Raw genomic sequence first — 13,609 nt, forward strand, 5'->3', positions numbered from 1 at the left:
TTATTCTAAAAATCATAGAACAAAACGCAACCTTAATCTCCACCTAAATGCTCCCCAACTGTTAAACTGAATTATAATAAAATAAAAAATAAAATGGATAGCAAATTTTGTTGTATTACGCTCTGTTCTTTTTTTATTTTTTATTTTATTGATGCTTTGTACTCTTTTTCGAACATCCAGAAACCTATATACACACACAAAACCAAAATAATAAGTTAAAAAAAGAAAAAGAAATAAAGGAACATAAAAACTAAATATTATAGAAAATAGCGTAGTATATAACAAAGCTGTATTATTCACAAATTAAAGTAGTAGAAAGAAACCAAAATCAATATTCACACACTTTTTTTTTTTTTTGGAATTACCGATGATGCATTCCAGGAAGAGATCAAATAATCAGCATTCAAAGGAATCTGTAAATTTAATTCTCTTGAGATGTGGTTCATCTGTATCAAAGTCGACGGTTCCGCGTGCAATGGATTCAGGCTGCTCGGCTGCTGATTCCTCAAGTACATGATGTTGACCAGCATTGATGAAATTGAATCTGAATTCCTCTATTTCTTTTTGATATACCAGGTGGATCCCACACTTCTTCACTTCACACTTGGATTCAGTCGTAACCCGTCTTCTGTTTCCCTCCAATGAACTTTCTACGAATGAAAAGTCAAATGACGCCTCCTCTGCATTGAGCCATTTATAATGGTGATGAGACACATACCACATCCACACATTACTTGAATGTGTCCTTGGCATTGCAAAAAACCAATGTCTGCCATGGTTAAACCCCAAAGTGAATTCCCTGTTTTCCCCCTGGTTCGCTTTAAGATTGACTTCACAACTTAAATCTTAGCGAAACTTTGGTAAGTACAATAGTTTTTCTATGGCTATGTCACGAACAAGCTTGCTTTTCTATGTTGCACAAAGATTGTGCATATAGTAGAATTTTGAATGATAGATACAATGTGAATGCTAGATACTATGTTAGGTAAGTATCTACAAGACTTATGTAATCGTAGAACTTTATTCTGCAAAAAGTATGTATCGATGTTAAGTCGAGATCAAACTAAGAGAAATGAAAGGTTAAACTTTAACGAAAAGTTAATCTCATGATAAAATGCTCAATAATGCACAAATTCATAAGATTTAACTAAAGTTACCGTTTCAATGAGAAAATTGATAAACGGTAAGAGACTAAACGTCCTATTTGTACCAGCCTTCGAAGGAAAGGTTATTATGAGACTATGAAAGATATGAAACCGTGACTGAGTTGGATTGGTTAGCTACCCCACTCCTCACTGGTTATGCGCGCTATGGTACAACAGGACAGGGCCCCTAAGAAGTAAAAGACAAGAAAATGAAACACGGAAACCATTCCATATAACGATATGGTATCCGTAAACAAGAATGAAAAGAATGAGAAATACAGAATGAAAGTCGTTTAGAATTTTGTACTAGGCTATATGGTATGAATGCATATATGGGTATGCATAATTATTGCATCTGTTATGACCTATTGATACTTGCTGAGCAAACATTAAGTTTGTTTGTGTTGTAGGAAGCACGGGTAAGGCACCGGCTCCCTAAAACATGATGCTGAACATGCAGAGAGGGTGTAGCAGCGGAATGTGGGCAAGTGGGTTTGTGGACGCATCATCTGTTTTGGAAACGCTGTTGAACTTTATATGTAAAATAAAATAGTGTTTTATGTATTTAATGACTAGTGTAATAGAATGTTGTCAGAATGCTACAGCATTTTAACGTACATGGTAAGAATGAAAAAAATTGGCCTGAATTTTAACAGGTTATAATTAGTAAGTGTTAGAGGTTAAGTAATGTTAAGTATGAGCATAAGATGATGACTAAAAGTTAGGGTCGTCACATCGGATTTCAAAGTCAACGGATAACAGGTCCGAAATATGAAAAACACGTAGGAAATAGGACATGCCAAAGCCCAGTGGTAAAAAGGACCCCATTATCTGATTGGTGAATTTCAAAATGTATTGCAAAAGAGAGAACAGGGGACAGACTTACACTGCCATAAGAAACACCGCTACAATAGAACTGATATTCGCATAAACTTAACCCATTCTTTGCTACAATAAACGGCCAGCATTCTTTGCTACAAGAAAGAGAACATCAGAGATTAACTTGTGAATTTCAAAATACCTTAAGCCATGCTTCTTCTACACTGTCGTGAGGGAATGCTATGGCCGAATCAGCATATCACTTTTCAATAACCACACAGATCAGAAACCAGGTACTAGGAACACAAATCAATAGCTAAGTACTAGTAACAGAGCAAAAGCCTAAACTAGATAAACTAAAAGAATTCACACACAAAAGCAAAATAATAAGTTAAAAAAAAGAAGAAATAAAGCAACATAAAAACTAAATATTATACAAAATAGCGTAATATAGCTGTATTATTCGCAAATTAAAGTAGTAGAAAGAAACCAAAATCCATATTCATATACATTTTTTTTTTTTGGAATTACCGATGATGCATTCCAGGAAGAGATCAAATAATCAGCAGTCAAAGGAATCTGTAAATTTAATTCTCTTGAGATGTGGTTCATCTGTATCAAAGTCGACGGTTCCGCGTGGAATGGATTCAGGCTGCTCGGCTGCTGATTCCTCAAGTACATGATGTTGACCAGCATTGATGAAATTGAATCTGAATTCCTCTATTTCTTTTTGATTTATCAGGTGGACCCCACACTTCTTCACTTCACACTGGGAAGTCTTTTTGAATCTCTTATCGCATTGTATGAATGAAAAGTCAAATGACGCCTCCACTGCATTGAGCCGTTCATGATAGTCATCATGCGCAAACCACATCCACACATTACTTGAAAACTTCATGTAAACGTTAGTGTAACATTTAAACACCGAAGTGAATTCTCTGATTTCCCCCTGGTTCGCTTTAAGATTGACTTTACAACTTAAACCCAGGAATTCGCTGACAGAATACGAGTAACCAACAACACAAAATACAATACCCAAAAAGTTGAAATTCTGCCTTTCCAGTGGAAGCTTTATATCAATAAAAGATCCCTCTGATTGAGACTCAAACCACTTTGGAATTTCATAACCCGGACAACACGCACCAATCGAAAGAGGCAACCCCTATACCATAGAAGAGAGTCAAGCTCTATTTCAATTGCATAACAAGTTCAGATTTTTTATTTATTTTTTTAATTTTAAACATAAAACAAAGAAAGCGTACCTCATGGTCTTTACATATAAATCGTGTAGCGGTCCGAAAAACTCTAAGTTGGAATTCCATTAAAATACTTTGACGCTGCTTCTGATCCAATTTCAAGCAATCACAAAATATTTTGTATTCAACTAAATCGACCCCTTCATTTAGAACATAATCCCAAAACTCTTGTGTGAGTGCTCTCTCTGAATTTGACACCACTTCCAACGACGTGCACCCTCTTGCATCAAGAATTTCCAAACCCAATGGAAGCTCTGGTATAGAACGAAGATTCTTGCAATTGTTTACGTAAATCCTTCTTAGCTCAGAAAGCCCTTTGACGCTTGTAGGAATTGCTATTATATTAGAGCGACTGAGATCAAGAAATTCCAGATTCCAACGGTGGAAACCACTTGAGATTGGAAAATTTTCAAGTTTTGGCCAATCAGAAAGATCGAGATCCGAAAGCTTAGCCATATCACATATTCGTAGCTCTCTAATCCCTGTTCCGCTAAAACGAAGCAATTTTAATTTTTTCGTAGGATCTAAGATTTCCGGAAGGCTCTTCAAATTTGCGCAACCATTAAGATCAAGACCACAAAGAGACCTCATCTTAAAAATGTTGGATGGCAAACTCGTAAGACTTTTACAATTGGACATTCCAATATCCCGGAGATAAAATCGATCCTCAATTGATGATGCGGACACATGCTTTATGGCTGTCCCTCCAATATCCAACGTCATTATATTCAATGGAAGCTCTGGAAACAACTCAAGAATTGAGCAGCCGCCTAATTCAAGTTCCTTTAGAGAATCCAGCTTATTCATGCAACTTGGAAGACTTGTAAGTCTTGTACAGTTTCTGAGAGACAATTTCGAAAGATTATTGAGAGAGACAATTGATGAAGGCAAAGACGTTATTCCAGTTGAACTTAAATTTAAAGACACGACGCTCCGGGTTATAGTCATTGGAAGAGTGTTGAGAGTATGCAAAGGAACTTGAAACAAATTTGTGCAATACTCGAGATTTATTCTCTCAAGATTTGGAGCACTTGACAGATCCGGAATTTGAGTTAGGTGAATGGAATGTCTCAGATCAATGTCTCTTAACTTGTTAAGCTCCTGTAAGATAAAGAAATGAGAATAATAATAACTAAACAATGCCTTATAAATTAGGTTTAGTACCACAGTGTAGGATATATACCTGGACTCCAACCCAAAGTTGCTCAAGGTGACTGTAGGGCATTTTTAGGTCAACAAGATTCTTTGGCTTAAAGTTTGATGGTAAATATTTTAGAGGATATTCATGCCATTCGAGATACCTAAGTGAAGGAGGAAGATACTTGAGATCTTGAAGGCACAATTTGCCTTTCTTGACAGAAGAGGAATTGTAAATTTTGAGCAATCTCAACTTAGGCATCTTTCTGAAAACTGTAGGATCCAAGTGTATCTCTTCATCAATTTTGGACAAGTCTAGGAATATTCCTTCAACTTTTGCAGTCCCCTGTCATTTTAGTATCCACATATAGAGTATATGATAAGTTACTTTAGTACTGTTACGTGTACATACACAATGAATTTACTTATATATCATGAAAAAATTAAAAGTAGTCTAAGTTAGTATTGTATACATGAAGACACCTCAATAAACAATAGATTGGTGTAATCGCTTAATCTACAAGTTATTAATGCAATTCTAAAGTGAATTATTGAAATACACTGGCACTTACCTCATTGTTTTCTAGGACTTGACAAGCCTCTTCAGTAATCCATAGCGTACTGCGCTCTCCAAGTTCTGTAGCTTCTTGACAAACAATTTTTTTACCCATTTCTTGCAATAGATCATGCATTTGAAGCCCATTATAATAAGGATCAATAGTTATGAGGGACTTGTCAATGAGAATATCTACACCTATACTTGCGAAAAAATCACAACCATTAAGTATCTTTTCCACAAATTGTCTACGCATCCCGTTAAAGAAACATGCAATATCTAGAAAGATATCTTTCTCTTCTTTCTCCAGCCCATCATAGCTTATTCTCAACACATTGTGAATATCATTATGAGGAACAATTTTTAGTTTCTCCAACGCCATTTCCCAACTTTTTTGGCTCTGAATACGGAGGGAACGAAAGTGTTTACCCAAAACTGTAATTGCCAATGGAAGGCCTCCAGCATGCTCTACCACATTTTTCGATAGCTCCATATAATCCATATCAGGAGTGTTTCCTCTAAACACTATCAAATTAAATAGTTGAAGAGACTCATTGAAATGTAATTGCTTAACCTCATACATTCCATCCACTGCCATGCCCCTAAGCACCATAGCATCTCTAGTTGTTACAACGATTCTGCTTTCACAGCTAAACTGGTCACGGTCCCCAACAAAAAAATTTAATTGCTTGACATGGTTAACATCGTCGAGAACAATGAGAACCTTCGTACGCTCGAGCCTCGTTTTGACAAAAGTTGGTCCTAGAGATGGGGTTCCCACATTTAGATTTTCTTCCCTTAATAATTCAGAAAGAAGCTTATTTCTTAAGCTAATCAATGATCCCTTCTCCGATTCTTCCCTCACGTTTGCAACAAAGCAACACGCTTCGAATTGAGAAGAGAGTTGATTAAATATGACTTGGGCAAGTGTAGTTTTACCCATGCCGCCCATTCCCCAAATGCCTACAATGCATACTTTTGGAGAAGAAACACTTAATAATGATTTAATTTCTGCAATCTGTCTCTCAATTCCAATTAGACCCTTAGGAATAAAATTTGATGACGATCCACGATTCAATTTCCTCAAAACATCTTCTACAATTGCTTCAACAAATTTTGACTCTGGCCTAAAATATATAGGTGTAAACGGTGTTTAGTACTTACGTATGAGCAACGAAACAAATCAAATTAATTAGGAATTTTTTAATTACGTATATTTTTTACAACTATGATGCTGGCACCAACTAGTTCTAGCACAGTTCAGACAAATTTTTTAATTACATATACTTTTTAACACTTTGATAACATTTTGCATTTTCCTTGCAGGTTTATTGTATTTTATTTTATTTTAAATTCCGAAGATCACTTTATATAGATATATATACATAAAATAATAAAAGTCGTGATAAAGATAAATTTAAAATTTGAGGGGCCACAGATGGGACATATATACATATTGCTTTAATTTAGAGAATAAGTAAATAATTTATAGTCCGTCTAGAACATAAACTCATTGCAGAATTCTAAGCTAATGCAGAAGAATGGATAAAACATGATTTTACTAGCCTAATTATAATACTTCAAAAAATTAAGTAAATTTAATTATATTAATTGTGATATATTAGTGTGCATAATATTAATTTTTCATAATTAATCATCTCATTAAAAATTTTTAATTATTTTCAGTTTTAAAAATACACTTACTTCTTATTTTTTCTCTAAATACTCTTTAATATATTTTTCTCACCTTTCCTTTTCTTTTTCTGTTTCCTATTTCTTTTCCTTTCTTTTTTTTCCTTTTCTCTCTCCTTTTTCTTTTTCTTTTCTTTTCTTCCCGTGGACTCCCACGCTGCTCTCTCTTTCTCTTCTCTTTCTTTTTCTTTTTCTGTTCTCTATCTCCTCTGTTTTGCTCCCCGCCGGCCTCCCTCTCTCTCTTTCTCTCAACCGCCGGCCACCTCTCTCTCTCCCTCCATCTCTCAACGGTTTTTCTCTCTCTCTTCCGTGCTCTCTCTTTCTCTTGCCTTTTTCTCTCTCTTGGTTGCTCCTGCCAAAGCAGGAAAGAAAGAAGGAAAAAAAAAGCTAGAGAAACAGAGGGAGCAAGACTCCTCAACCAATTTGAGGTAAAATTTCTTGAAACTCACTCTTAGATTTTAATTTCTAACTTGAGAAAGTGTGATTTTGGTTAGATTTGATGAATTTTGGTTAGAGTTTATATTTGAACAAATTGTGGTTGAACTTGGATTAAATTTGGGGGGTTTTAGTTATTGAACTTCTTGAAGTGTCAGAATGCTGTAGAAATGCTTTGAAAACTCATTTTTGAGCTAAATTTCAATTGGAAACCAAATTAACTGTTTGAGTTTTGATTTTTAAAGAATTCTAAATTGAATTATGAAGATTGATTACAAACCTTAAATTTGAGTCAAGGCACACTAATAGGAAGCAATTGTACATAATTGAACTAGAATTGTTTGAGAAGTGAGAACTAAATTCTAGAATATTATTTTGATGACGAAGCTTGCGGCACGATCGGATGTGGAGCTTCAAGAATAGACGGTTGGACAACGTGAAGTTATCCACAGATTAAATTACCAAGAGGTAGGATATTTTTGTCCATATCCTTATTAGCCATGTTTTAAAGTGTTTTGGCTTATAGAAATGTTTTGAAGACAAAACATGATTTATAAAGAAAAGTAGTTTGAGGAAATAACATGATTTATGCTATTGAATTCATAATGAACTGAATTAAGGTTTGACAGAGACTCCTTTTCTTAATTAAGATGTTTTAAGAAATGATAAACTCGCTGATGGACTAGAAATCAAGATATGAAGATCATATCCTTGGAGGCAGGACTCGAAACCCGTAAGGTTGTAAGTAATTTAAACTAGTTATAAAGTTCTTGCTGATGCCTGTAACTAGAATTTAAGTTTATTTTTCTTTCCTTTCAAAAAAAGGATGCTTGGTTCCGGCTGATGTGTTCGGACTGTGCATTTCCATTTATATTTTTAGTTATAAAGTTTTTTTTTTTACATAAAATTTTATCCTACTGGGCCTTTCGTTCACTTTTACTATTATGTTTTCAATGTTTTAACCCCCTCATCCCCCAAGAGTTAGCGGTTTAGATTTATAGCATGATAAGTGGATGTCAATGGATTGAATCCTCCGACTTAGAAGCGGTTCATGTAATTTGAATGCGTGAGATTCGAAATGGTAATTTACAATTTTTAAATTCTGAGATGTACTGTACTTCTGTATATAAAGTGTATTGGTCGACATTGTCCCAGAGTTGTACTATTTTTTCTCCTTAGATTTTATGGACTGTTTTAAATATTGTTTGTAAAACAAAGACTCCAGAGCAATATATTTTAATATTTATTTTGTGAATATGTATTTTTCTTGGATTTTGTTGATTAATCTTGTTTAATTAAACTTAATTCTTTCAATAATCACGGTTCCATCTTTGGGGGCATGACACTAACCCAGGCAAAAGACGGGACATAAAATGCTAAATCTACCCAAAGAAATCCCACAAGAAAAAAATCTCCAAATTGGAGAGAACACTCAATTTTGTATTCAATTATGAATTATTCAAGTGTTCTTAATCTTAATAGAATAGCGAATGTGGCTATTTATAGTCCACTTATGAAATAATCATTAGATGATACCTTAGAAGTATAATTTGTCCCATGTAATGTTACAGGCTATCTGTTTGATTAAATGGCTCAATGATGAAGGAATTTTTTAAAATTTTTATTTTATAATTTTATGGTGTTGAATAGAGTTGTTTGTGTTTGTGTGTGTGTTTTTTTTTTTTTTTTTTTTTTTAAATTTGTATGGAAATATAGGGACCCTTTTGTTGGCATTCCGGTTGAGGAATAATTGTGATTCTTTTGGTGCTTTGGAGAGTTGGAATCGTGGTGATGATTGTCCTTGCTTGTGGTGGGGGTGTTAATTGTAAAGAGGGCAAAGTTCAAATGCTGTACGAAGTATTTTCTTCTTTATGTTTGTTAAGATGTTTTCAGAGAATAGTAGATTGTGGTTTTAATGTTGTGCTTTACTGTTGTTGCAGGAATGCGAGTGGTCTTTCTTTGGAAGGAACATTGGCACCTGAATTTGAGAAAATCACTCACTTGAGAGCTCTGTAAGGACTTAGACTAAGCCATTACATTATTTGTAGCTAAAAGCCTAATGTTTCATATTATGAATGAATTGAGATCTTCTTTTATGTTTTCTGTCAACTATTGTTTCAGAAACTAAAATGCTGTGAAATGGGGGTTATATCATAGTTCATGTATGGTTGATCAGTTAGGGCTGTACAAAAAAACCGGAAAACCGAAACCGACCGCCACCGCCTGAAGAACCGACCACTCCAAAACCGAAAAATACAGCGCCATGTGCAACCGACAAAAGTCGGTTCGGTTAATCGAACAGGACTTCTCCATTGCGGTTCGGTTTCAGTTTAGGCTCTTGAGGTTCGGTTTATAACCGAACCGTCCAAACATTTATTAAATTGTTTTTATGTTGTCGTTTTTTACATTTCTCACCGTTTAAGGCTTTAACCTTGTCGTTTTCCCTTGTTCTCACCGTTTACAACTCTCAGTCTCTCATTCTCTCATCTCATTTACTCACTCACTCTCGTCTCTCACAATCTCTCTCTATCTCACTCTCTCAGTCCTAGCCAATGCATTGACTGCTTCTCGTCTCTCACAAACTCTATCTCCTGTTGCGGGCTTTCTTTCTTGGTTTTAGTCAGTCTCCAGCGGAGTTTATTAATACGTTGATTGTTTCTCAGAGTAAAGAATTGAAGTTTGTTGCTGGAGACGCTAGCAGAAACACAGAAAAGGAGCGTCGTTCTGATTTCTATAATCCACCATGGTAAGCTTCTATTCTCTATATTTCCATTAGCTAATTGTCAGTATTATTACTTCCACCTGCAATTGATTGTTGAAAATGGATTCTTACTTTAAATGGTTTGCCTATTGATGTATAATTCGTTTTTTTTTTTTTTTTTTTAAAGGATAAAAGTGCAGAGTTATGTTGGTATGTATATATCGGGTGTATATATACTGGTGTGTATATACAAATACATATACACTTTAAATGTTTTGCAACGTATTAGAATCTCACATTGGCTGGAGATATTGGCATAATCCACTTAATAAGGTGAGGGCAATCCTCCCCTAATAAGCCGGTTTTATTAGGTTGAGTTAGGCCCAATATTCTTTGATTTTTGTAAAATGGTATCAGAGCAGGCCCAGTTTTACAATGTTGGGTCCCCCAATATTGATTTATTCACAGCAATTTGGCATAGTCCACGCTGTGCGTGAGGGGGCGTATTAGAATCCCACATTGGCTGGAGATATTGGCATGATCCACTTAATAAGGTGAGGACAATCCTCACCTAATAAGCCGATTTTGTTAGGTTGAGTTAGGCCTAATATTTCTTTGATTTCTGTAAAACAACGAAGTTTAGGAAAAGGGGAGAATATGATAAAACTGAATGATTAAAGTCGTCACAGAAGATGATAAGAAACATGGCGGTTGGGGATTGATACCTGGTAAATAACTAGGAGTTTGATGTCTTTTAAAGAATGTAGGCTTACCGCTTGGCAGTTGGCAAGGCTACAATTTTCAAATCGAGGCAACTAAGCAGGTTTGGTGGATTTCGAGGGTCTAAAAAAGAAACTACAGAGCGTTTTGGTCTTCCGATTATTGTTAATCCTTCAGATGTCAATAGAATAAGCTTGGCTTGCTCAAATATTGGCCAATGGTGGGGCTGGTGGTAATGTTAACCTTCAGAATTTTTTTGGGGCTGGATTTACTACTAGTACTACTGATCTGTTTCCTATTAAAAAAACATATGACAGAACTGAAATTAGTGTAATGAAAATGAAAAAAAAAAAAAGATAAAATCAATTTGGTACCATGTATTATAGCAAAATATGCTATTGATACCATGTGTTTTTAATAATATTAAAAAGGTACTTCAACGTTTTTAAAACATCTTTTTGATATCCTAAATTTGATTTTTAAACATGTAATGTCTAAACTACCATTCTTATTAATTAGATAGAACTCGATATTTTTTTTAAAAAAAATATGAAAATATTTTAAAACAACAAAATATTTATAAAAAAAAAAAACAACAAAACAAAAAAAAAATACATGTTTTTTTAGATTTATTAGTTTTTAGTTAATTAAATAGAAGGACATTAAGATCATTTTACGTCTCAAAAATAGCTTCAGGATATTAAAAAAATATTTTTAAAAACGTTGAGATACCGTTTTAATATTATTAAAAACAATAGGTATTAAGAGCATATTTCTATATCACACAAGATATTAAAATGATTTTATCCCAAGAAAAAATGATAGTAATGATAATAAAAACTTCTCCATGTTATTTGTTTTGGCATAAGTAATTAAGAACACTGTAAATAGAATATATGTTAGAATTGATTGCAACTAATTACCTGGTGTTCCGAGAATCCCAACCTGAAAGATCGGCTGACTCCATTAAAGCAACTCTCCACTTCTGCACTTTGTCCATGTTATCTTTAAAACATTCTTCATGTTTTAGAAATGCCTCTCTATAACTTCCTTCTTGTTTCCGTATATGGGAGGGATCTACGTCGTAGAAAATGGGTATAACCATATGTTTATTTTCTCGGTGGCATTCAAGTATATACACAAGCTCACTTAAGCACCATGATGATGAAGCATAATCTTTTGAGAAAACTATAATCGAAATCTTTGAGATCCGGATAGCTTCAAGAAGTGCAGGCGAGAATCTGTCTCCTCTCTCAAGGCTTTTCTCATCTATGTAGGTCTTGATTTTCTTTCGCTCCAAAGCAGCATAAAGATGGCTTGTGAAAGTATTGCGCGTATCTTCACCTCTAAAACTCAGAAAAACATCATATTTCTCTGAAGTAAAGAGGGAAGAAGCAGAAGAAGAAGCTCCACCAGCATCCATATCGATATCAGATTCGAGTCACTCCTAGGATCAAAACTAACTACGAAAAAAAATTCTCTTTGTCAGCTTTTGTATTTCATACAAAATGAAGGCTCTCTAGTTTTGACGTTTTTGAGAAGGCAGAGATTCATAAAAAGCAATACCTGTCGTATGTTGAGAAATTTCTTCTTGCCTTCCAACTGTTGGGAACACTAGTGAGTCAACGTTGGTCATGTAGTGCCGACATGATCCATATATGCTTGCCCAGGTAGTGCAGGTAATATGGATGACATATATGCTTGTCCAGCTTCAATCGTATGATCCATCAAATAAGTATGAAATATCCGAAATTAAGTACTAGTAACATGAAATTGCTTGAGCAAAGAACTTAATTTGTACTAATTACATTTCAACGTTTATTAAGACCTCCTGCCATTAACAAATTTCCACTAACGAGTTTTTAACAAAAGAGTCATTGTATTGTAGACATCACCATAACCTACTAGGCATAATATAACCTTCCTAAAGAAAGGTTTAAAATATATAAGCAATTGGTTCCACTGTGGAGGAAGTCCTACTTGATGACATTCCATGGATTTATTATATGAAGAAATTGTACTGGCTTTACAGTTACCCACATTAAAAAAAATGTCCAGGTTTTATTATTAGAGTTCTTCTTTTGTACGCCAACATACTGATAGGTTAGGTTTTTTAACCGTTAGATATGCATACAATCACGTAAAAATTAAAAAATACACAAATCTAACGATTAGAAAAACTTGACCTATCAGTACACCAGGCGTATCAAAAAATCTCATTATTATTTTTAGAAATTATTGAAACGGGAATTTATTTAATACTAATTTTGACCTATTGAGAAATTCTGTCTAGTGGCATTCGATCACAGAATCCATTGACAGCTGCATAAATGACTAGAATTTGTTTTTCAAGTGGAAGTGGTGCATATTGTGGTTGTTTCAGTACTTCCTGTCCCACATTGCATTTCACACAACATAAGAAGCTCCTCTCTTTCGCCTCCTATTTTGTTTCCGGTGGATGATAAAGATGTGATTTTTTTTTTTTTTTATCTCAAGAAAAGGTTTACCACCTCATGGGTATTTGTCAATTGATTGTAGTTCATATTGTTATTTGCAAGGTGTCTCCATTTGAATAAAGTCAATGGCGGTTAGGAAAAGTCAGCAAAGCTGATTAATTGGAGACTGCAGCTCCTGTTAGTTAGTTTGGATTTGAGATGTGCAGCTGTCAGTCTGTTATTGGCCCTCACATTGTTTTATATAGAAGAGATATTGTTGACGGTTAGATTTCGTCAACAATAAACCCGCCGGATTACCTTGGGGTTACCCTTTGGATTACCGGCTTGTTTTGTTTAATGAAAGTGTGGATTCTGGTTAAATTTAAGTATTTTTGTGTTTGAATGAACTGTATGTAAATGAACAAGAAGAATTTTATAGTGGTTCGCTCTATAAAATTAGACCTCCATCCGCTGTATATACTATATTTCTTTCGTGGAGATCATAGTTTACAATGAATATTCTCTCTCTCTCTCTCGTTCTTTTTCCTTTGGAATTTTCCGGGCCCCTTCCCTATTGGGGTCCTTCTTCTTTTATACTCGGGCTTCCTTCACTGGGTGGGTTTCCTTCGTAGGTAGAAACACTCAAGTGCTCTCCCTTTCTAGGCCCAGACATAGCCCACTAATTAGTACTGTTCACTCAACCAATTAGTCTT

General features: G+C 34.7%; 1 protein-coding gene across 1 annotated transcript; it reads right to left on the bottom strand.

Moving 5' to 3' along the window:
* Window positions 1-2,526: 2,526 nt before the first annotated feature.
* LOC112092070 (disease resistance-like protein DSC1) lies at window positions 2,527-11,884 on the bottom strand. The gene is made up of 5 exons (XM_024167258.1): window positions 11,385-11,884; window positions 4,930-6,040; window positions 4,404-4,703; window positions 3,227-4,321; window positions 2,527-3,126 (listed from the first exon to the last, which is right to left on the bottom strand). Exons 1-5 carry the CDS (start codon window positions 11,882-11,884, stop codon window positions 2,527-2,529), a joined length of 3,606 nt encoding a protein of 1,201 aa, XP_024023026.1.
* Between the last annotated feature and the right edge of the window lie 1,725 nt (window positions 11,885-13,609).

This window comes from Morus notabilis, unplaced genomic scaffold (genome assembly GCF_000414095.1).
Source record: "Morus notabilis unplaced genomic scaffold, ASM41409v2 Scaffold1420, whole genome shotgun sequence".
Taxonomy (NCBI): Eukaryota; Viridiplantae; Streptophyta; class Magnoliopsida; order Rosales; family Moraceae; genus Morus; species Morus notabilis.